Source organism: Equus asinus, chromosome 8, assembly GCF_041296235.1.
Source record: "Equus asinus isolate D_3611 breed Donkey chromosome 8, EquAss-T2T_v2, whole genome shotgun sequence".
NCBI classification, from domain to species: domain Eukaryota; kingdom Metazoa; phylum Chordata; class Mammalia; order Perissodactyla; family Equidae; genus Equus; species Equus asinus.
In genome coordinates, this window is record NC_091797.1 from 20,629,056 (window position 1) to 20,650,681 (window position 21,626).

At 34.7% G+C, this 21,626-nt stretch overlaps 1 protein-coding gene across 8 annotated transcripts in view; it reads left to right on the top strand.

The window, feature by feature from the left end:
• The window catches only part of SUPT3H (SPT3 homolog, SAGA and STAGA complex component), a 467,896-nt gene that overhangs the window by 308,415 nt on the left and 137,855 nt on the right, over positions 1–21,626 (top strand). For all 8 annotated transcript variants that reach the window (XM_044776797.2, XM_070514825.1, XM_070514824.1 and 5 more), the window contains 3 exons: positions 2,660–2,746; positions 6,046–6,136; positions 15,159–15,298. In XM_044776797.2, the coding sequence (XP_044632732.1) occupies positions 2,660–2,746; positions 6,046–6,136; positions 15,159–15,298 (318 nt within the window). The remainder of the gene's footprint in view (positions 1–2,659; positions 2,747–6,045; positions 6,137–15,158; positions 15,299–21,626) is intronic.

A 21,626-nucleotide genomic window follows, 5' to 3' on the forward strand; every position in this document is an offset into this window, starting at 1 on the left:
CAAACAAATCTCCGTAAGGTTACTATTACCATACTTTTATCCATATAGTTAAGAAAATTACTTTTGTATACTTGTTCAACTAGTGTTTAGTCTTAAAATATTCCTCTGCTCTGCCATTTCTTGCATATTTTATAACACAATTAAATGTATACTACTTTCATTGTAATGAAAAAGTTTGAAAAATGTACCGTTTTTCATATTATTTAAATTGCTGCCAGAAATACTTACTTTGCTACAGTGAATATTTAGTAGAACTTCCATTTATTGTCAAGGATTAAGAAATTGAGGAATTTCTTAAGGTATTAGGAATATTTTGTGATTTTTGATGTCCTGGTTCTAGTATTGCTTTCACATTAAATTTACCAGTCCTGAGCCTCAGCATCCTGTGGAACTGGACTGCCAAGCTGCTAGCCTGTTTTTTAAGCTCGTGGTGTTAAAGAAGAATTTCTGTACTCTTTCTGGTAGGCATAGGCACAAATTTCTAGAAGTAAGCCAGTAGGTAATGCAAACATTAATGTGATCGCTGTAATTAGCTAATAAGATTGGTCTCCTCCCTTGGTAGAGAGGAGGAGGTCATAGTTTGAAAGAGGTGGTTTTGGAGCACGGAACACATCAGGGCCAGATCGGCTTGGTGGGGTAACACAATGAGCTTTCAGTCCCAAGGATTCACGTCATGGGAGTCCAAGGCATGCTGGAGAGTGCTAGCAGTGCTAGTGCCGGTATGGGTCCTAGGTCAAGTGAGGGAGATGAGTAAATCCGGTAGATGAAAACGAAAGATGAAGTTTTCCTGCTGGTTATGACAACATAACCATGACAGAAATTCTAGATCCCTACAATAGTTATGTACTGGTTTTGAAATAGTTTTAAAATATCTAAATCTTCCATGTTTATTTTCCATTTTCTTTCTTTTCCAAGTTAATGTATTTATAAACTGATATTTTGGAGAGTGCTATAAATACAGATTATTTAGACGTAATGTGGATAAACGATGAATTGGGAAAACTATTTAAGGACATTTATTTATCCTGATCCATTCTTAACATGAGTAAAATTACTTATATGTGTATAGTACTTTATAGTTTTCAAATCATCTCCATCCTCCATTTAAGAAAATATAAAGTTATTTGACATTGCTGCCTCATGGTTCTCTCTCTGTGTCCAGACAAACGGATATAGAGCCCATATTCTTCCTCACACTGATTGCATGTATTTTAGACTATGATAGAAATGTTTTTATTTGAAAAAACACATATACACATATTTCTGTGACACTTCCATTTTTTAGAAAAATATGTTCAAATTTTTCCTGCTGAAAACTGTTAGTTTCTTTCTGGGTAGATATGTCATCTTTTTAAAAACCTTTTCCCCAAGATTTCTTTTTAAATGGTTCACAGTTAAATTTAAATTTCTATATTTAGGTAGAATTATGTTTATATACCAACCACCAGTATCCAGGAAATCCAGTGGTAAGGCTGACACATAGGGAGTTTATAGTCTATTTTGTAGTCTGTGTATTTAGACAAGGTTTGAAGCTTACTTACCAAAATCGCTTAAACATTCAAGCAGAATTTCTTTAGTACAAATGCACTATTTGATTTCTTATAATTGTTAAGATAACAGTGTGTCACTTTTTAAAGATTGATTCTCAGGAATATGTATTAGATTTAGTCCTTTCAAAGAAGAATGCATTCATGAACTGCTTTTATATGTAAATATTTTTGTAATGTTGGATAAAGTTGGTTTGGTGCAATCACCATGGTTTGATCAAATTTGGAAGAAGTTACGGGCACATTTTTGTAGTGTTTTCTCCAGCATCTTTATTTTTTTCAGCTGGACTTATTTTATGTTTCTTCCAACTAATCAAAATAAGAGACTGATTTTGCTTGTGCCAAAAAATAGAGCTATCATTTTTCACATTCTTCTATTTTCCAGGTCATTTTCAAGTAAGATTGTGTTTCTAGGACTTCTGAATTCCAGAAAACTCTCAACTTTGTAGATATAAGTGCCCAGATGAACATTTCAGGGGGAATCTAACTTTTCATGCAGCATGTTTTGTGTTGTGCATTCCAGACACAGTTAACTTTTTGTGTGCATGCGATTAGTGTGGAAAGAAATTAATGCAGTCCAGTATTATGATTTATGGACTGAATCCTTTGCCCACTAAAGACTTGCCAAAACTAAAACTACTTTTTTTCCTTTGGATATTAGAAACAGCTACTGTTTTTGTTGATCTTTTAAAGTTCTGAATGGGCCTATTTCAAATCATACCAGCATGGGAGCTCAGATTAATAATATGCTTATTCAACTAGTGATACTGAGTGAAACCATTGCTCACATGGATATGAGGATAAAATTTCATAAAATTATTTTCAGGTGCATTAGTGCATTTCTAGAAGCTGCACATGATTTTTCTTTTGCATGAAAGAAATCAAGGATTTCTGTTTATTGTATCAGTTACAGGTGGGCTTATAAGTTAATTTAATTGCATTTTTTATACTTTAAAACATAAGACATTTTGCTTTTAAAAGCAGTAGTGTGATTGCTGGATTATTCCCAAAGGTTTTTAACTCTTAGTGTATCTGTCTCTCTTGAGACATCATGACTGTGGTACATTTAATTTAGATATTGAAAAAAATTCCTAAATTTCCTTTGTTGTTAGTTACAGCAAGCTGCTGAAGTTTCTCGGCTTCGGGGAGCAAGGGTAATCTCTGATGAAGATCTTCTGTTTTTGATGCGCAAAGATAAGGTAATATAAAACAGTTTTCTTGTATTAAAATGCCATGCTTGATGCTTAATTACACTTATATAAGGAAATCATGTATTCTTGTTACATAGCTTTCAAATTGGAATCGTAACTATTGAACTAAGTCTTAGTCTTCATAGTTGGCACAACAAAATGGTTTCCTACAAGAGAATTGATATTTATTTTTACATGGGCAAAAGTGCTTATGTAAAACTGCTAACAACTAATTCTCACTTATCTTTACATACCTATGTAGACATTTTCATTGCTATATAATATTCAGTGTATGTTGACTCTGCTTTGTTATGATAAGTGGGATATAACTGAATGGCATATTTACTTCTAATTTTATACGGGATTACAGGCTTTCATGGAGTAATTTTTTTAACTTGAAATACAAGGTTTATTCTGTGACCCTGGTTTATAGGAAAAAACAAATCAATCAAGATGACTATTCCAATAGCATAAATATATACCATAATGTCTGGGGGTTTTTTTATAATTAAAGATCTACCTTTCTTACTCTTTGAACTCAGGTATTAAAATATTTCAGCTGGTATTTACATGTCTAATTTTGTCATAACGATCTTTTATGAGTAGCTAGTTGAAAATAATATTTTACATGTTTTTAATAAAAGTTTCATTTGCAGGTTACATATAAAAAACGAACTGTGAGTAACCACGGTGTGTTATGGTAGATGTCATCCAAAGTGAACAAGCAGTGCTTAGTTCCCAGTGTGCCCTCCTCACTTCTCCATTGTTTCTCCCTACCCTTTTCATACACTTAACTATTGCTTTTCCACCATTTTTGTATGCTTGTAGCTCTGACTTTCGTCAGAAGGCAGTCTCCTCTGACCTTTTGAATAACCTTGTAATATCCTTTCTGCTGTCCAGTTACTTCATATCTGTAAAACCTTTCATTCTGATTGACTGAAGGTTGACTAAACTTGGACCAAGTATTTTCTCTTCCTATGCAGTGAGATTCAGAGTTTTACAAACTGTACCTTGACCAGTCTACTGTAAATTTTATAAATTTTTAGTTCATTAACTCTTAGATAGTATGAGGAATATAATGGAAGAGAAAAGAAGTGTCTTCACTATCAAGAAGCTGTAATCGAGTTTAGGAAATCTGTAAGATTTAGTTAAAGAAGCATTTTAAGACTCAAAGAATTTTAAGGCTGTGTAATTTGGTGGAGAGACTGTAGGATTTGTTGACGTGGAGGTTTCTGCCTAGGGTGAGACATACAGTCATATGTAGAATGGACCAAATGCAAAGGAACTAACCAGGATGCTGTTAGTGTAATCAAGGCAAAATATGATTAGTATGGTGGCTCTGGAAGTGGAGAAGAAGGAAAAATTCAGAAAGATAGTGAAGAGTAAGAGTATGCGGGATTTGGTGATTTCATGATAGTTGGAGGACTACAGAGAAACAGGCAGTCTACAGAGTGGTGCTGTGAGGAAGAAGCCTCAGGGTGCTGTTGGCAGAAATGAGGATCCTGAGCCAAGATTCTCTCTTCAGGCAGGTGGAGAAGGGTAGAGTCAGCATTAGCACTTTACTGAATCTGTCCGGTCATTTTTTTTTTCACTAAAAGCTAAAGTGGTGAGCATAAAAAGCAGTCCACACTGACACTTTTTCCTGCCTTTTGGAGAAGTCAAAATTTCAAATCATATTGAAACTTCAGGAACATACACTAATTGACAATGACTTTCTGTTGTCCAGAGGGACTCTTAACCAGAATCTTTTTAGCAACCGAGAGCATAGCTGTAATATGATAGTTCCAATGTTCTCATCTTTCTCCTCAAAATAATAATTTTATTTATATGCTGACATACTCCAAACAGTATTTGAAGTAGATTCCATAGGTGTAATGGAAGACAAAGTAAAATTTAAAGTACCGAATGGAATCAGAGCAAAGAGAAAAGAAGGGTAGCGAAAGATCTGTATACAGGTGTATGTTTTTTCTCTTAATAATTTCACTTTATATTCAACCAGTATTTTTTGACCGCCTACCATGTTTTACATATTGCACTAGGCAGCTTCACTCATTCTTTCATTTATTCCTCCCAATAGTCCTGTAAGGTTGTTACTTTTCCTTTCGTTGTAGATAAAGAAACTGAGATTCAAAGGTTCTATGTTCTACTTCTAGGGCCCTGTTAAGCGCTAGTTGTAAGACGGTTTTTAACCTCATTTTCTCTACACATAAAAAGGAGATAATTATATTTGTCTGCATCGCAGGTCTATTATGAATATCAAATGATGCACATGTAAAAGAACTTCATGAAATACAATATATTTCATCTACTATTAGGAATCTTCAATCCGAAAGCCAAGAACCAGTAATAATACATTCTAAGTGTAAGCACACAACAAATTAAAAAGTATCATCAGTGACTTTTATTTATTTAATTTTTTTTGAGGAAGATCAACCCTGAGCTAATATCTGCCAATCCTCCTCTTTTTGCTGAGGAAGACTAGCCCTGAGCTAACATCCGTGCCCATCGTCCTCTACTTTATATGTGGGACATCTGCCACAGCATGGCTTGATGAGCTATGCCATGGTCCTCACCCAGGATCCGAACCGGCGGACCCCAGGCCGCCAAAGCAGAACGTGTGCACTTAACCGCTGCGCCACCGGGCTTGCCCCCGTCAGTGACTTCTAAAGTTAAGCAGTATTGTGGTCTTCTAATAAACCTAAAGAAAGCCATCATTAAGATCCAACTATCATTCATCAGCTTTGAGTTTCATAAAAGTATGTTCTTCAGATTACAGAATGTTTTCCAGAAATATAAAATATAAACCAACTCATTTAAATAAAAGATTTTCAGAGAATAAAAAACAATAAAAAGGAGAGTGCTTAACTTTTTAGAGCAGTTGTTACAAACTCCTCATCTAGATGTTTATAAATCATTTTTAAAAATAAAATTTGGTCTTGAGTGTTTACAAAATTCTATAGTCAATATAGTTAGCTTAGGATAGAAAATTTGATATTTATCACAATTTGCAGAAAAAATTTAAAACTTTTTATAAGATTAAAAACGTGGGGGCTGGCCCTGTGATTTGGAGCATCTGGGTACTTGCAAATGAAACATGCTTTTAAAAGTGTTTGTGTTTTATCTTTTATGTTTAATTTAATGACTAAATTAAAAATTAAAATTTTAGAGTATTATTCTGAGACTTGCTGTATTTTCCCCAATGATCCTGGAATACAAGTTTATTAAATTTGGTTATTGTTATAGTCTTTAATCAGTAAAGTGAATGTATGTATGAGGTTTCTTATTTACTTATTTCATATTTTTAATAGAAAAAACTTAGAAGACTGCTAAAATACATGTTTTTCCGAGACTACAAATCAAAGATTGTCAAAGGCATAGACGAGGATGATCTCCTGGAAGGTAACCTACACAAAACACCAAACTGAAAACAATATGACACATGTGTGCTGGATGACACATTTATGCAATGTTTATGTAGACATTCCCATCAGAGTAAAATATATGTACTTCCATTAAATTACATAGTTTAGAAATTATCCAAATATTTATTAGTTGGCAAGTTAATCTTGTGATTTTTTATGTATGTGACTTCATAGTAATCTGGAATTTCAGTTCTTTCTTTTGGTAATATGTCCTGCTTTACATCAGAATATCATGAAACTAAGAAAACTGTGTTGATTTAAAACATAATTGATTTTAGCAACTGTAGTTTTTCTGTCGTGGATGTAGGGAGCCAGAACTGTTATAAAATATCTTTGAAATGGACACATGGGTTTTTATTAATTTATTATTGGAAGTATGTGATATGTTTTCTGATGGAAAGTCACCTCATTGTGATGTGTTATTTCTGTGCTGTTTGAAATCTAACAAAAAGCCTAACAGAGTAGAAAAGTTTCCTTTTCTCATTTTCCAACTCAATTCCCCATTTTAGAATATTGAGAAAAAATATTATTGTTGTAAAATTAGATGATGCTAAGCAGAAAATAATTACTAAATAATACTTATTGAATCAAAATAAATATGATATATTTTTAGAAATAACTCATTCATTTTCTATTGAATACAGTCATTGTATAGTGGTGTTCATTGCTAATATATGCATTGATAAATAAAGTAGGTAAACAAACTCTACTGGCTTAAGGACAGTTCCAGAAAACTCCCCAAACCAACTGAAGAGTTAATGAACTTCGAAAGAAAAAGAGTTATTTGCATTTACCATCAACAAATCAGCAAGTCTAATAACATGCAAAAAAAATTTTTGATCAAATGTTTTACTTGGTGTTGCCTATTTAATATTCCTCCAGTTCTCATAGGATTTAATTCCTGGAAAATAGTTCTCCAGATGAATTTAAATCCTTCCTTTTATCTAATGCATAAAGAATATAAACTTGGAGCAAAACAGATCTGAATTCCAATGAATCTCAGTTCTCTGCTTTTTCTCTCTGTGACCTTGAGGGTCAATTTTCTCATTTATAAGTCAGAAATTATACCACTTACCATGTAGAGTTCTTATGAGCGTTCAACATAATGTATGAAAAGCACCTGATACATTCCTGCCACTGAATAATGATAGCTGTTAATAGCATGCTTTGAACACTGAAAAGCTCAGAGTAGTGAGACTAGTATTGAATTGTACTAATACCATCATACCATCATCAGTTTAATGCCCTCTCCTTCTTATTTATTTCAAATATCTCCTCTTTATCCTCATTTAAATTTTCTAATTTTGTGTGTCTTATAAAGTTTTAAAATATTTGATCTAATTTATAAGATAAAATACTCAGGTAAAATACATGTAATACTGAGGTGAGACTTCTAGAATGGCCATGTGAGGAGTGTAGTAGACTCTTTCCCCAGTGTAACACATGTAACTGGTGAAAATTTTTAAAAAATGATCATTTAAAGTCTCTGGAATTTGTCCTAAGATCATAGAGCAAATGTAGAAACATATAATCAAGAAAATCTACTAAATCTCATTAAGAACAGTGAGAGTCTATTGCATTTGAGCCATGACCTGCTCCTCTCTTCCCTTCCCATGCCCAATAACACTGGGCACTTGCTTCTCCAGCTCCCAGTCTAGGGCAACAGTTTCACCCCAGGAGGAACAAGAGGTCAGCATTTCTCATCTCTGGCTCCGTATTGCAGAAACTCTGTTCTACTCAGGTACAACTGAAAGTACTGGAGCTTCCATTCATCTTCTATTCATAGGGAAGCTCTACCCTAGATGTGGCAGACTGAGAATACTGGCCCCTGATTACCCTACTCTAGCTTACTCATAGGGTGTAAAGCTCCACACCAGAAGGGACAAAATTAGAAGATAAGTGGCTACCATCCCTGCCCAGCTCCCCACTCTCAGATCTAGGAGAGTCTCTCCAGGAGAAGCTGATTGCTGTTCCCACCTGCAGCTCCAGTACAGTGATGCAAAGGTTCAGTCCAGACAGAGATGCAGGGCTTAATCACGGAGAACTGTGCAGCTCTCTCTCTCTGGAGACTGATTATTTGGAATAGACCATGTGGAAGTGCATACCTAAGGGTGTTGTAAAAAACAATGGAGATCCTGGTGGTCAGCAGTTAAGAGGAAGCTGGTAGCTCTGTGATACTAATAACAACAAGCAAAACAGTGCATAGGCTAAAAGTTTAACAGAAGAAACCAAAGGAAAGAGAAGACTAAGAAGAGTCTTCCTGGCGTCAGAGCAAAACGTAAAGGCTGGTAATAACTTGACTCTGCAGAAGAGCCCAACATTATTTAGATTAGTCTGTGGAGCAGTGCATGCCCAAGAGTATTCTTAAAAATGATGGAGCAATCAGTCAGCAATTAGTGGAAGCTAACAGCCATGTGTGATACCAAGAGTCAGACCAACTCAAAACTTAATGGAGAGATCAGGATAAATTACAGCCAAAGAGAATCTTAGTAAAACCACAGTCATCCCTGGTGATTAAGAAGACTGCATGCTCAAGTCTGTGCCCTCTGAGGAGCAACATCTGAGGCAGCACACTGCAAAGGAAAGAAACTTTATTGAACTAATCCAGCCAAGTCACTAACCAAATAAACAACCAAATAAGCAATGACAACAAGCCCTGGGAAGGGGAAAGAATTATTATCTAGAGTTCCTACAGTATATTATCTAAAATGTCCATTTTCCACAGCAACAGCTAAATACTAGACATGCAAAGAAACAGTTATTTGTGATCCATAAAAAGGGGGAAGGAAAAAAGCATACAACACAAATGCCTTTGAGGAGGCCCAGATGTTGGACTTAGCAGACTAAAACTTCAAAATACCTTTTAAATATGTTAAAAGAACTAAAAGAAACCATGTTTAAAGAACAAAAGGAAGGTATGATTACAGTGTCTAACAAAATGGAGAATATCAATAAAGAGATAGAAATTATAAAAAAGAAACAATTTCTAGAATTGAAAGGTATAATTACAGATAAAAAAATTCAGTAAGGGGGCCCAAAAGTAGCTTTGAACTGCCAGAAGAAAGAATCAGTGAACTTGAAGACAGATTGCTAAGGATTATGCAGTCTAAAGAACAAAGAAAAGAAAGAATGAAGAAAAATTAACAGAACTTCAGAGAAATATGAGACACCATTAAGTGAGCCAACATACACATAATGGGAATACCAGAAGGAAAGGAAAGAGTAAAAGGAGTAGAAAAAATATTCAAAGAAATAGTGACTGAAAACTTCCCAATTTTGATGAAAATTATTAATCTACACATCCAAGCAGCTCAACAAGTTGCAAGTAGGATAAACACATAGAGAGCCACATTCAGACATTTTACAGTCACCGGCCACATAATGATGTTTGGTCAGCAACCAATCATGTATATGATGGTGGTCCCATAAGATTATAATGGAGTTGAAAAATTCTTATCACCTAGTGACATCATAACTATTATAACCTCGTAACACAACTCCTTACTCACACATTTGTGGTGATGCGGGTGTAAACTTACTGTGCTGCCAGTCATATCAAAGTATAGCACATATAATTATGTACGTTACATAATACTTGATAAGATAATGAACAACTATGTTACTGGTTTATGTATTTATTATACTATGCTTTTTACTGTTATTTTAGAGTATATTCTTTCTACTTAAAAAAAATGTTTACCGTAAAACAGTAGGCCCTGTTACACCAGCAGCAGCCTCATACATCTCTTGTTTATCATGTCTCTCAATTGCATCATTTTCTGTTGTTCTTGATTTAAACTTTTGTTGTTTTGTTCATCATGGCCCCTAAGCATACAAAATCCGCTGCTAATGTTGCCAGGTAAGAGGCCACATTGCATGATTGACCTGCAAACAAAATTAAAGTGATTAAGGACTATGAAGTTGGAAAATGAGTGATAGTTGTTGCTTACCAGTCAGGCATGTCCCATTCCAGCACAGCTACAATCTTGAAGAACAAGAACAAAGTGACAGAAGCTGTTAAAGGATCTGCTTCTTTGAAGGCAATGACACTAACAAAATTTTGAGAAGGGCCCATTATAATCAGACTTGGAGGAACTTTTAATGATGTGGATTGAAGATCAGACACAGAAGCATATCCCTCTCAGTGCCATGATGATCATGGCCAAAGCAAAGATGTTGTGATGTTGGAAGAAAAGCCTGGACTCAACTATGATGTTGAATTTATTGCTAGCTCTGGGTGGTTTAAGCAATTCAAGAATCGTTATTCATTACATAGTATGAAACTGAGTGGTGGTCTGTGACCAAGTCAGTACCAGGTTTCAAGGCTTTTAAGGACAAGATGGCAGTCTTGCTTGGAGGCAATGCTGTAGGCTACCAATGGAAACCCTTTGTGATCTGGTACAGTAAGAACCCCAGGGCCTTCAAGCATATCAGTAAGCACTCACTGCCAGTGTACTACAGAAGCAATAAGAAGTCATGGATGACCCAGCTCCTCTTCTAAGATGCCCTCCTGAATTGCTCTACCGGCGAAATGGAGAACTACTGTTTGGAGACTAATGTACCTTTCAAGGTTTTGCTTGATAATGCTCCCGGACATCTTCCTTTTATTAATAATATTCCTCCCTATATCAAAGCAGTGTTTTCCCTCCAAACACCACTTTTTTGATCCAACCAATGGATCAAGGAGTTCTAGCAGCTTTTAAGGCCAACTACCTGAGGAGAACCTTTGCCCAGGCTATTGCTGCAACTGAGGAAGACACTGAGAAGATACTGATGCAATTCTGGAAGGATTATAACATCTGTGACTGCATCAGGAACATTGCTTGGGGTGATGTCACCAAGGAGTGTATGAGTGGCATCTGGAAGAACACATCCTAGAGATTCAACCATGACTTCAAAGGATTTGCCGAGGATGAAGAGGTTGCAAAAATCAACAAGACTGTGCTTGATGGCAAACAACTTTAATTTGGGTGTGGGTGAGGATGACACTGAGGAGCTCCTAGAAGTGATTCTTGAGGAGTTGACTAGTGGGGAGTTGGTGGAATTGGAACAGGAATGCATAGCTGAAGAGGAGGCAAGAGAAAAGAAAACCACAAGAGAAGAAAAAGAACCCCTAAGAAAATTCACAGTGAAAGGGTTTAGCAGAACTTTTGTACTTTTGTAAACTTCAGCAAATTCCTCAAAAAGTTGGAAAACATGGACCCTAACACTGAAAGATTTTCATTAATAGAGAGGAATGTTCATGGTGCATTATCTGCTTACAAGCAAATCTTGACGAAAAAAGAAACAAACCACCATAGACTTACTTCTGGAAAGAGTGACACCTCTTCAAGAAGAGTCTCAGGCAGGTCCTTCAAGAGGTATTCCAGAAGAAGACATTGTTATCATAGGAGATGACAGCTTGTGTGTGTTACTGCCCCTGAAGACCTTCCAGTGGGGCAAGACATGGAGGTGGAAGACAGTGATACTGATGATCCTGACCCTGTCTAGGCCTAGGCTGATATGTGTGTTTGTGTCTTTAACAAAAAAGTTTAAAAAGTTAAAAAAAAATTTAAAAATAAAAGCTTATAGAATAAAGGTATAAAGAAAGAATTTTTTGTACAGCTGTACAATGTATTTGTATTTTAAGCTAAGTTTTTACAAAAGAATCAGAAAGTTAAAAAAATTAAAGTTTATAAAGTAAAAAAGTTACAGTAAGCTAAAGTTAACTTATTATTGAAGAAAGAAAATATTTTTTATAAATTTTAGCACAGACTAAGTATATAGTGTTTACAAAGTCTACGGTACTGTACAGTAATATCCTAGGCCTCCAAGGCCTCCACATTCACTCCACTCCCTCACTGACTCACCCAGAGCAACTTCCAGTCCTGCCAGCTCCAGTTGTGGTAAGTACGCTTTATAGGTCTACTGTTTTTTTAATCGTTTATATCATATTTTTACTGTACCTTTTCTGTGTTTAGATACACAAATATTTACCATTGTGTTATAATTACCTACAGTATTCAGTACAGTACATGCTGTTCTGCTTTGTAGCCTAGGAGTAGTAGGCTATAACATATAGCCTAGATGTGCAGTAGGCTGTACCATCTAGGTTTATGTAAATACACTCTATGATGTTCGCACAATGAGAAAATTGCCTAACGATGTATTTCTCAGAACGTATCCCCATCCTTAAGCGACATATGACTAGTAAAAATGTTGAAAGGCAAAGACAAAATCATGAGATCTGTAAGAGAAAAGCACCTCATCACACCCAGTGGAACCCCAACAACATTAACAGCTTACTTGTCATCAGCCGTATAGCTCAGAGAGCAGTGAGATGACATATTCAAAGAGCTGAAAGAAAATGCTTGTCAACCAAGAAACATATCCAGCAAAACTAACTTTCAGAAGTGAAGGCACAATAAAGATATTCCCGAATAAACAAAAACTGGGGGAATTTCTTGCTAGCAGACCAATAGAAAAGATACTCAAGGAAATTCCTCAGGCTGAAAGCAAGTTGCACCAGACAGTAATTTGAATCCACACCCACACAAAAAAACAGGTAAAGGTAATTATGTAGATAAATATAAGAAACAATATAATTGCATATTTTCCTTTCTTCTCTTAACTGATTTGAAAAGCAATTGTATACAACAGTATATATAATTGTAATGTTAGGTCTCTAACACATAGATACATACTTAACAACACAATTGAGGTGGGTGGTAACAAAGCTATATTGGAGTAAAGAGTAACACAAGATGGTAGTTCACATTACAAAAAGAAATGAAAAGAAACAGAAATGATAAATAAGATGGTTAATATAACCAATTCTATAAATATTTACTTTCTCTCCTATAAAGACACAAACTACTGAAACTGAATTAAGAAGAAAGTTTGAGTAGACCTATACTAAGTAAACAGTTTGAATTAGTAAAACTTTTCGAAAAGAAAAACCCAGGCCCAGGTGACTTCACTGATGAATTTTACCAAATATTTGAAGAAGAATTAATACCAGTTCTTTCCCAACTCATTCTGCAAGGCCAGTGTTACCCTGATAGGAAAATCAAACAAACACATCACAGGGAAAGAAAACTACAGACTAGTATCTTTTTGAATATAGATGTAAAAATTTTCAACAGAGTACTAGTAAACCACACCCAGGAACATCTAAAAAGGATCATACTCCCTGACTAAATGGGCTTTATCCCAGGAGTGGAAGACTGACTTAAACTTAGAAAACAATTTGTTATAATACATCGTATTCATAGAATAAAGGACAAAAGCTACGTGATCATCTCCATAAATGTAGAAAAATATTTTGAAAAAAATCCAAAGTCTTTCTTGAGAGGAACTCTCAACAAATTAGGAAGAGAGGGGAAGTTTCTTAATCTGATACAGGTCATTGTTAAGAACTGAATGTTTGTGTCCCCATGCAATTCTTCTGTTGAAGCCTCATCCCCACTGTGATGGTATTTTGAGATGGAGCCTTTGGAAATTAATTACTCATGAGGAAGGAGCCTTCCTGGATGGGATTAGTACCCCTCTAAGAAGAGGCACAAGTGAGCTTGCTCTCCATGCCTGCTGTCTGCCATGTGAGGATACAGTAAGAAGATAGCCATCTCCAAACCAGGAAGCAGGCTCTCACCAGACACCAAATCTGCCAGCACCTGATCTTGGACTTCTCAACCTCCAGAACTATGAGAAACAAATTTTTTTTAATAAATAAATAAATATTTTTATTTTTTAATCCATCCAGTCTGTGGTATATTTATTATAGAAGCCAAACTGACCAAGACAGACATCTTTGGAAAACCCACAGCTAACCTCACACTTAATGGTGAAAGATTGTATACTTTCATCCTAAGATATTTGGGTTGTCTTTATTTTGTATATGAACATATAATTCATCACATTAAAAATTAAGCTAGGGACCAGCCCTGGTGGCCTAGTTCAGTGTGCTCTGCTTCAGCGGCTCAGGGTCAGTTTCTGGGCACAGACCTACACTACTGATAGTGGCCATGCTGTGGTGGCTGCTCACATACAAAAAGAGGAAGATTGGCAACGGATGTTAGCTCAGGTGAATCTTCCTCACCAAAAAACAAAAAACAAATAATCTAGTTCTTCCTTAATCACTAATTCACACTGGTAGTGATATGCCTTAAACTGATTTAATTGCCTATTATAATATTACATTCCTTCCTGACTTTTTGCGGTAATTTTCTCAGTTATGTTTTACTTTTAAATAATATGATAGTTTTGTTTCTTGAGAGAAAAAGAGTAAGATCTCATCCCTTTAATTTTCAAATATATTGCCACAGTAATGTATATAATATTCTCTTGTTTTAATTGCATGTCTCAATCCTGATGTTATTTATTTATGTCTTTGTTTTTATTTCTTTTCTTTTTTTTTCTTTTTTCTCTTTTTTTCTTTTTTCTTTTTTTTTCTTTTTGAGGAAGATTAGCCCTGAGCTAACTGCTGCCTCTTCTTTTTGCTGAGGGAGGCTGGCCCTGAGCTAACATCCATGCCCATCTTCCTCTACTTTATATGTGGGACGCCTACCACAGCATGGCTTGCCAAGTGGTGCCATGTCCGTACCTGGAATCCAAACCGGCGAACCCTGGACCGCCGAAGCAGAACATGCGCAGTTAACTGCTGTGCCACCAGGCCGGCCCCTTATTCATTTTCCTAATTAGGCTTGCCATAGCAGGATTCTTTTTCCAAATCTGAGGGCCATTCCTTTTTTTCGTAAGGAATTTCCATCAATTCATTCACACTTATTGTGGTAATTGATATTTTGGTTTTATTCTCTCAGTCTTATTTGTAACAAGAATAAATGATTTAATTCTGCATGACTTACACTTTTGTTTTGGATACAAGGATTCTCCTTTTCAAGATTATTTTGAGAGAATTCCAATTCTGAATTTCATGTGCAGTATTTAATTCATGTAATGATTGGTGTGAATGTGAACTGATTAAGCACGTTTCTTTTTTTCCTTGCCTTATCTTCATGAAGACAAATTGAGTGGCAGCAGTAATACAAACAAAAGACAAAAAACTGCTCAAGACTTTCTCAACTCTATTGACCAAACTGGAGAACTCTTGGCAATGTTTGAAGATGACGAAATTGATGAAGTTAAACAAGAAAGAATGGAGGTATAGTACATCCTTCCCCTTTCATAGTAAGAGAATAACCATTACAATGCCAGTGCTATTTGATGCTATCCTTATGTTCTTTAAATGTTGTCTGAAATTCCCAAATCAATGTCTTCATGTCTGAAGGCAGCATTGTTCAGTGGAGTAGTCCTGGAGAAGGTGTCAAACTCTGCCTTCAGCATTGACTTTGGGAGATGATTTCAGTTTTCTGTTTCACTGTTTCCTCCTTTGAATATGAGTAGACTTCCCTACACTTCCTTCTGGATCATACTTTTACCGATACTATTTTATTCTGTAAAAGCTAATTTATAATTTGATATTTACTTATTTTTTGCTGCAAATCATTCAGTTGTCTTTGTGGGCAAAGGTAGTTCTTACTGCTTTTGTTTTGGCATAGAGTGTGAAGAGCCATTTCCAGGCTGTAGTTGCAGGCTATGGTTGCACTCCCTAGCTAAGGTGGTATCCAGGCAATTACATGCTTTATATCACTGTAACACAAGGTTAGTGACAAGTGTTTGGATTCCCTGGATATGTTTTAACAGTGAATAAGAAAATTGTATGCCTTCTATTTACCTTAGCTATCTATTCATAAAAGTGTTTCCTTAAAACCTTCTGGAAAAATAAAAGTAGTGATTGATTTCATTTAAGTGCCTTCCAAAATACAAGGCATTATTCTTATCATGTATCATCTTATTACTGTACTTTACATGTAAAAAATTCATTTTCTTATTCTCTCTAAATTGGGCAAGAGAGATAATTCCAGAACTCTAAAAGATCGTGCTAAGTGCCTACTTTATCATAGTCTCTATGCATGCTAAAAATATAATTATTTTATGTTAAATTTTGGAGGAAGTCCAATAGACATACATGCTTTATAAACTTTAAACAACCTTCTTTAAAGAATTAGTATGCTTAGATCATGAACTATGATCTAAAGGCAGTGTTCTTCTTAGGTATCAATTACCTTAGAAATGTGTGGTTATCTTGGTTTGGGGCAACTGCAAATGGTTTTAGTTCAACTTCGCCTTGGGCCAGAAACATGCTAAGTTGTCCAAAGCAGATGATAAACATATATTTCTGATGTCATTATGGCCTAAGCAGGATATGATTGTTTAGTGGCATGGTTTCACTTATGATGCATTACACAGAGAGCAAATATTGTTTATGCTTTATTTTTAAAACATTTTTATATGATACAAATGGGCATTAAGAAAGATTCATTAAGGAGGGACTCTACATAAAACATTAGTAAAATTGAACAAGTAGCTTTTCAGTTTTGATGGGAAAATCCCTGTCCACCAAGCCCATTGCCCAGAAGGGCATTCTGCAATCAAGGAGAAGAGAAGAAACGGAGTATGTTGTACCACTAAGCTTGTAATAGCAGGCTCCTGTAGACGTGGAAAAATGATGAGTCAGGAAGGTACACATTAAAGTCAGTGAGATATCTGGAAATGCGGGGTGGAATGCGTTTGGGAACTTATGTTATCTATATACCTCTTCCCTGTAGTTATTTATCACATAGTGGTAACCAGGATAATAAAATATCAATAATTGATAAAAAATAGTCACAATGAAAGTCAACTTCATCTATACAATAAAATAATAACTTGCAGTTTCTCTAAGCTTTATAACATAACTAAACTCTCTAACCAAGATAACAAAGAGTAGTTTTGATATTCTACTCGTCCAAATAATAGAGTTTAACTGAATAAAAATTGCTGAACTTGTAGACATAACTGTAGACAGTAGAAAGTGGAACCGTTAAGAGCATAGGCCTTGCCTGCTTCTAATTTGACAGGTTATAGTTTCAAGCGTAAACCACAACTGTGGCAGTCCATATGAAACCACTTTGGACCCACAGACTGCAATCTCTTGCTTTTAAAGTGCAGTAGAATAATCAGTCCTGGCATCACTTGGTGATTTAATTTTCCTCTAAGCATCACTTACGGCTGCAGGAACTGTTTACTGCCTTCTCTCCTAGAATGTATGAAAATGCTCTAGACCTACCAACAAAGCTTATTATTGTTTTTCTTTCTTTCTTTCTTTTTTCATTTAAATGTAATGTAGAAGAGAAAAGTTTTTATAGACATAAAAACTAACTTGGGACCCTAGCTTTTTCTCAAAACATTAAGGTAGCATACAAAAAACTGAGTTCTTTCCTGTTGTTTTCAGCTGATTTCTATGTGTGCCTGGCTTTGTGTCTCACTCATAATTTACTTCATTACTGTTAAGTATTATATGACTTGAAATATAAAAAATGTCTGAATTTTTACATCCATTTCTACTTGCTAGTCCACCATCGTGATAGTTAACTAACTCTTGCCCTCTTTTTCTCTAGCGCCAAAGTTTCACCACTTGGGTGTATGTATAGTAGAGATCTATAATCCGTGATCTCTGAAGAGCCTTCTCAATTATCAAATAAGGATTAAATAATGTTCATAATTGCCTTAAGTATTTAAGGGACTGTGAAAGGGAAGCAGGGAAATGGTAAGCATAATACCACCTAAAAATACTCACAACTCTCCTCCAACCACCCCTCACCCCCACTTACCTCTACCCCAGAATGACACTGGTGTGTTTTACTGTTGATCCTATTTCTTACCTTCTAACTTTTTGAGATCTAATCAACTAAATGTGGCTGTGTCAATCAAAGGCCAGGAAAGGGTCACCAAAAGCTGCAAATAGCTTTGGGTTTTCTTAACACAGGAACTGTGGTCTCTCACAAAGGAGCCTTGCCTAAGACCCAGCTGCTCCACTGTGGAGGGACCTGAGTAGCTTGAGTTTATCATTGATCAGGTAAAATATCTGGTCTAATAAGCCACTAGATTTGTGAAGGGGATGTAACCAATGAATGCTTAAAAAATTGGGTAAATTCTACCTTCTGACTAATCGTCAAATTGATGAAAGTAAACAAGAGAACAAAGATTAGAGCTCACCAGAGAGAGCAGCCTTTCAACAGATTGGGGTGCTGGACATCCCCAGTGACTGTTTATTTTGTGCTTTTAGGTCAGAGGCCCAATTCTGGAATCTAGAGAGAAAGCAGAATGGAATACATAAAATTTAAAGCAGCTTAAAAGCTTTTTAATTGGCTTTAAATTGAATAAGATCCCAGGTGGCCATTTGAATTTAACCTGAAGTGACTGGCTATAGACTTTAAAACACAAAGTTTCTCATAAAGGAATGATCAGAGAAATCAGATATACCATTCAATTACGCCCCAGGTATAGTGAGGTTATGATCCCCAGGGGTTTTGAGTCCCAGTATTACAGTTTTTAGAGCTAAGTAGACTGGAAAACTCATTGAATAAGCCAGAGAGGTGGTGGCTGTAGAAGTTGTCCATGTTCTGTTTTTGAAGGGTTCTTTCTACTGTTCCCCTCTTCTACCTATCGTGATTTTTTTTAATTATAAAGGAAAGTAAAATAAAATGCCTTTAATTAAACTAAGAGTTCGAAAGTAATATCTTAGATAAGATTTATCATAAAAGAAAAAAGGTTAATCCCAGTAAGATAAATGTTTACAGATACCAAAAAAATTTGAAAATATTGAGTTTAAAAAAGAAACCCAGAAAAACATTTAAAATTTAAATATAATGGGGTTAAGAAATACAGAATTTAGATACTAGAAAGATATTGTTTATATACATATATACATACATGATATATACAAATATGCATGACATTTACGTACATACATATACTATGCCCATATGTGTGTTCATCCTGTATCTATAGGAATAGAAATATAATTTTACTAGATATTTGTAAATGTGAAGTTAAAAGAGCAATCAGAGATGATCAAACAAGCTCAAATGTTAATGGTAGCAATATTAGTTCGGAGAGAAGAGAATTCAAGGAGGAAAGCTTAGAAAAGGAACAAAGCCAGTAGTTTTATATTATTGAAAGATGCTCCCTATAGTGAAAATAGTAAATAGAAGATGTTAATCATCAAATTCCAGAGAATTCAAACATACCAAGCAAAAGCTTCCAGTAGTTCAGAGAGAGGTCAAGAGAAGTGCATTTGTTGTGGAGACTGAAACACACGATTCTCAGTATTTAACAGATTGACTTGGGGGAAAAAATTTTACTAATAAAAATTTAAGTTTATCTAATAGATGCAAATAAAACACTTCATAAATGAGTAGCCGTTTTACAGTGTCATCCAGGTGGCTCTGGGATTGCGTGGTGCCCCCTCAGGAAGTGAGGAGAGGCTCGCTGTGTGCCAGCCTCCCTTCTCCCCACACCTGCTTCCATCAGAAAAACTTCCATTTCACATAATGGATCTATCATCAATAAAGAGAGAATTTCACTATTTTTTAAAGTCAAAATGATTACAAAAAACCACTATTCAACTGCCCATAAAGAGTCTTTCTCTCTCACACACACAGTCAACAAAATCCAAAATGCACAAATTTATAGAGCATATTACCTTACCCACGAAAAAAAGGAAACCTGAAAATAATAACAGAGATTAAACAAACGAAACCCTAACCAATCGAAAATTAAAAGTGGAAAAAAACCAAATAAACCGTAGAAACAACTAATGGACCAACAAGAAATAAAGTAGAAATTCCTACCACAGACTTTTTAGATAAAGCAATGAGAATAGTCCATATAAAATTTAATAAACATGGACAAATCTTTATTTAAAACAGAGGCAATTTTTTAGCTTTTATTGTTCATTATTAAATTGGGAAAAATGAAAATAAACATGCAACTAAAATTAAAACTTTTACATCAAAATAAACAGATTATAGGAAAAATGAAAATTAAAGCATAAAGTTAGAAAACAAATAATTGAATTTATCAATTTAAGAAATTCTTTGCGAAAATAAGAACAAAATGGTGGAATGAATCTATGACAAGTCTAAATAAGAAAAACAAAAAGAAAAAGATAGCTGCTAAAAATTAGAAATAAGCAAGGATATAGCCATAGACTGGAGAAATCAATTCTTGTATGATTCTGTTCTAATGTATTTGTAAATCTTGATGGAATGGGTATTTTTCTAAGAAAATATAAATGATTAGTTTTACTCAACGAGAAGTAGAAAACCTGGATAGATAAGTAACCTTGGAAGAAATGCTAAATGTTCTTAAAGAATTACATACTCAAAAGTCTCTGAATCCAAACCAGTTTATGGGAAAGCTCTTTTAAACATTCATAAAACAGTTAATTATCATCCTCTATGAACTACCTATAAAGCATATAAAAAAGGAAAACTCATTGAATTTTACGAAGTATATTCTTGCTTATTGAGTATAAATACAAGAATCTTACCATATTAGCAATTTTAATTTGGCATTATATGTAATGAGGAATGTACCATGACCAAATGGGATTTTTTCATGAGTTCAGGTATGCTTCAGTATTAGAAAATATATTACTATTGTACACCAAATAACTAAGTCAGAGAGGAATACTCATATGATTGTTTTAGTAGATGATAAAAAAAATTCAACAAAATTCACTTCCTATTCTTTTCAGAAATTCTCAATAAACTAGAAATAGTAAAGTACTTCCATATCATGATAAAGAGTATCTACTCAAATGAACAGACATCATTATAGTGTTAAAAATATTAACAGAGTTCCATTAAATTCTAGAATGCCCACAGTTGTCACTCCTTTGCCAGACTTCAGGAAGCACTGGCCAGTGAAGTAAAAGCCATAGCTATTAGCATGAGAGAAAAATTATCATTGTGTGCAGACAGTGTAATTTTTATTAGGTAATCCTTGAGAATCAATCTAAAAACCATCAAGAACCAATTAAAATCTTCATTAAATCATATAGATTCTTAAAAATCAGTAATTTCTCCCATATTTCAGTAATAGTAAATAAAAATAAGGTACACTGTGGAGGGCGGGAGAGGACTGGTCTGTTTTCAAATAAATTTGTGAAATCCTAAATTAAAAAATTTAAGACAGACCTTTTCGGAGGCTTTTGTATGCACATATATATTGTGAATTTTTCAAGAGAGGAAATAGAATCTATTAATATTTTCTGAAAGGATGGATACTCAGAGCCCAATTTGGGGAAAAAAAATCACAAAGGAAGTCTGTTAAATATGCTCACATAAAAATTATATAACTTCTGTATGTCAAAGAAAAAGACGAAATTAAATGGCAGACTAGTGTAGAAATATGACAAAATATTAATATCAATTATTTATATACCTCATTTATTCAATAAGAAAATAACATTCCAGTAGAAAAATTGACAAAGGATATGAATAGACAAATCACAGAAGAAGAAATAAAAATAACTAATAAATATACAAAATATCTGCTTACATATGATAAACCAGTGTCATTTTTGCTTACAATATGGTCAA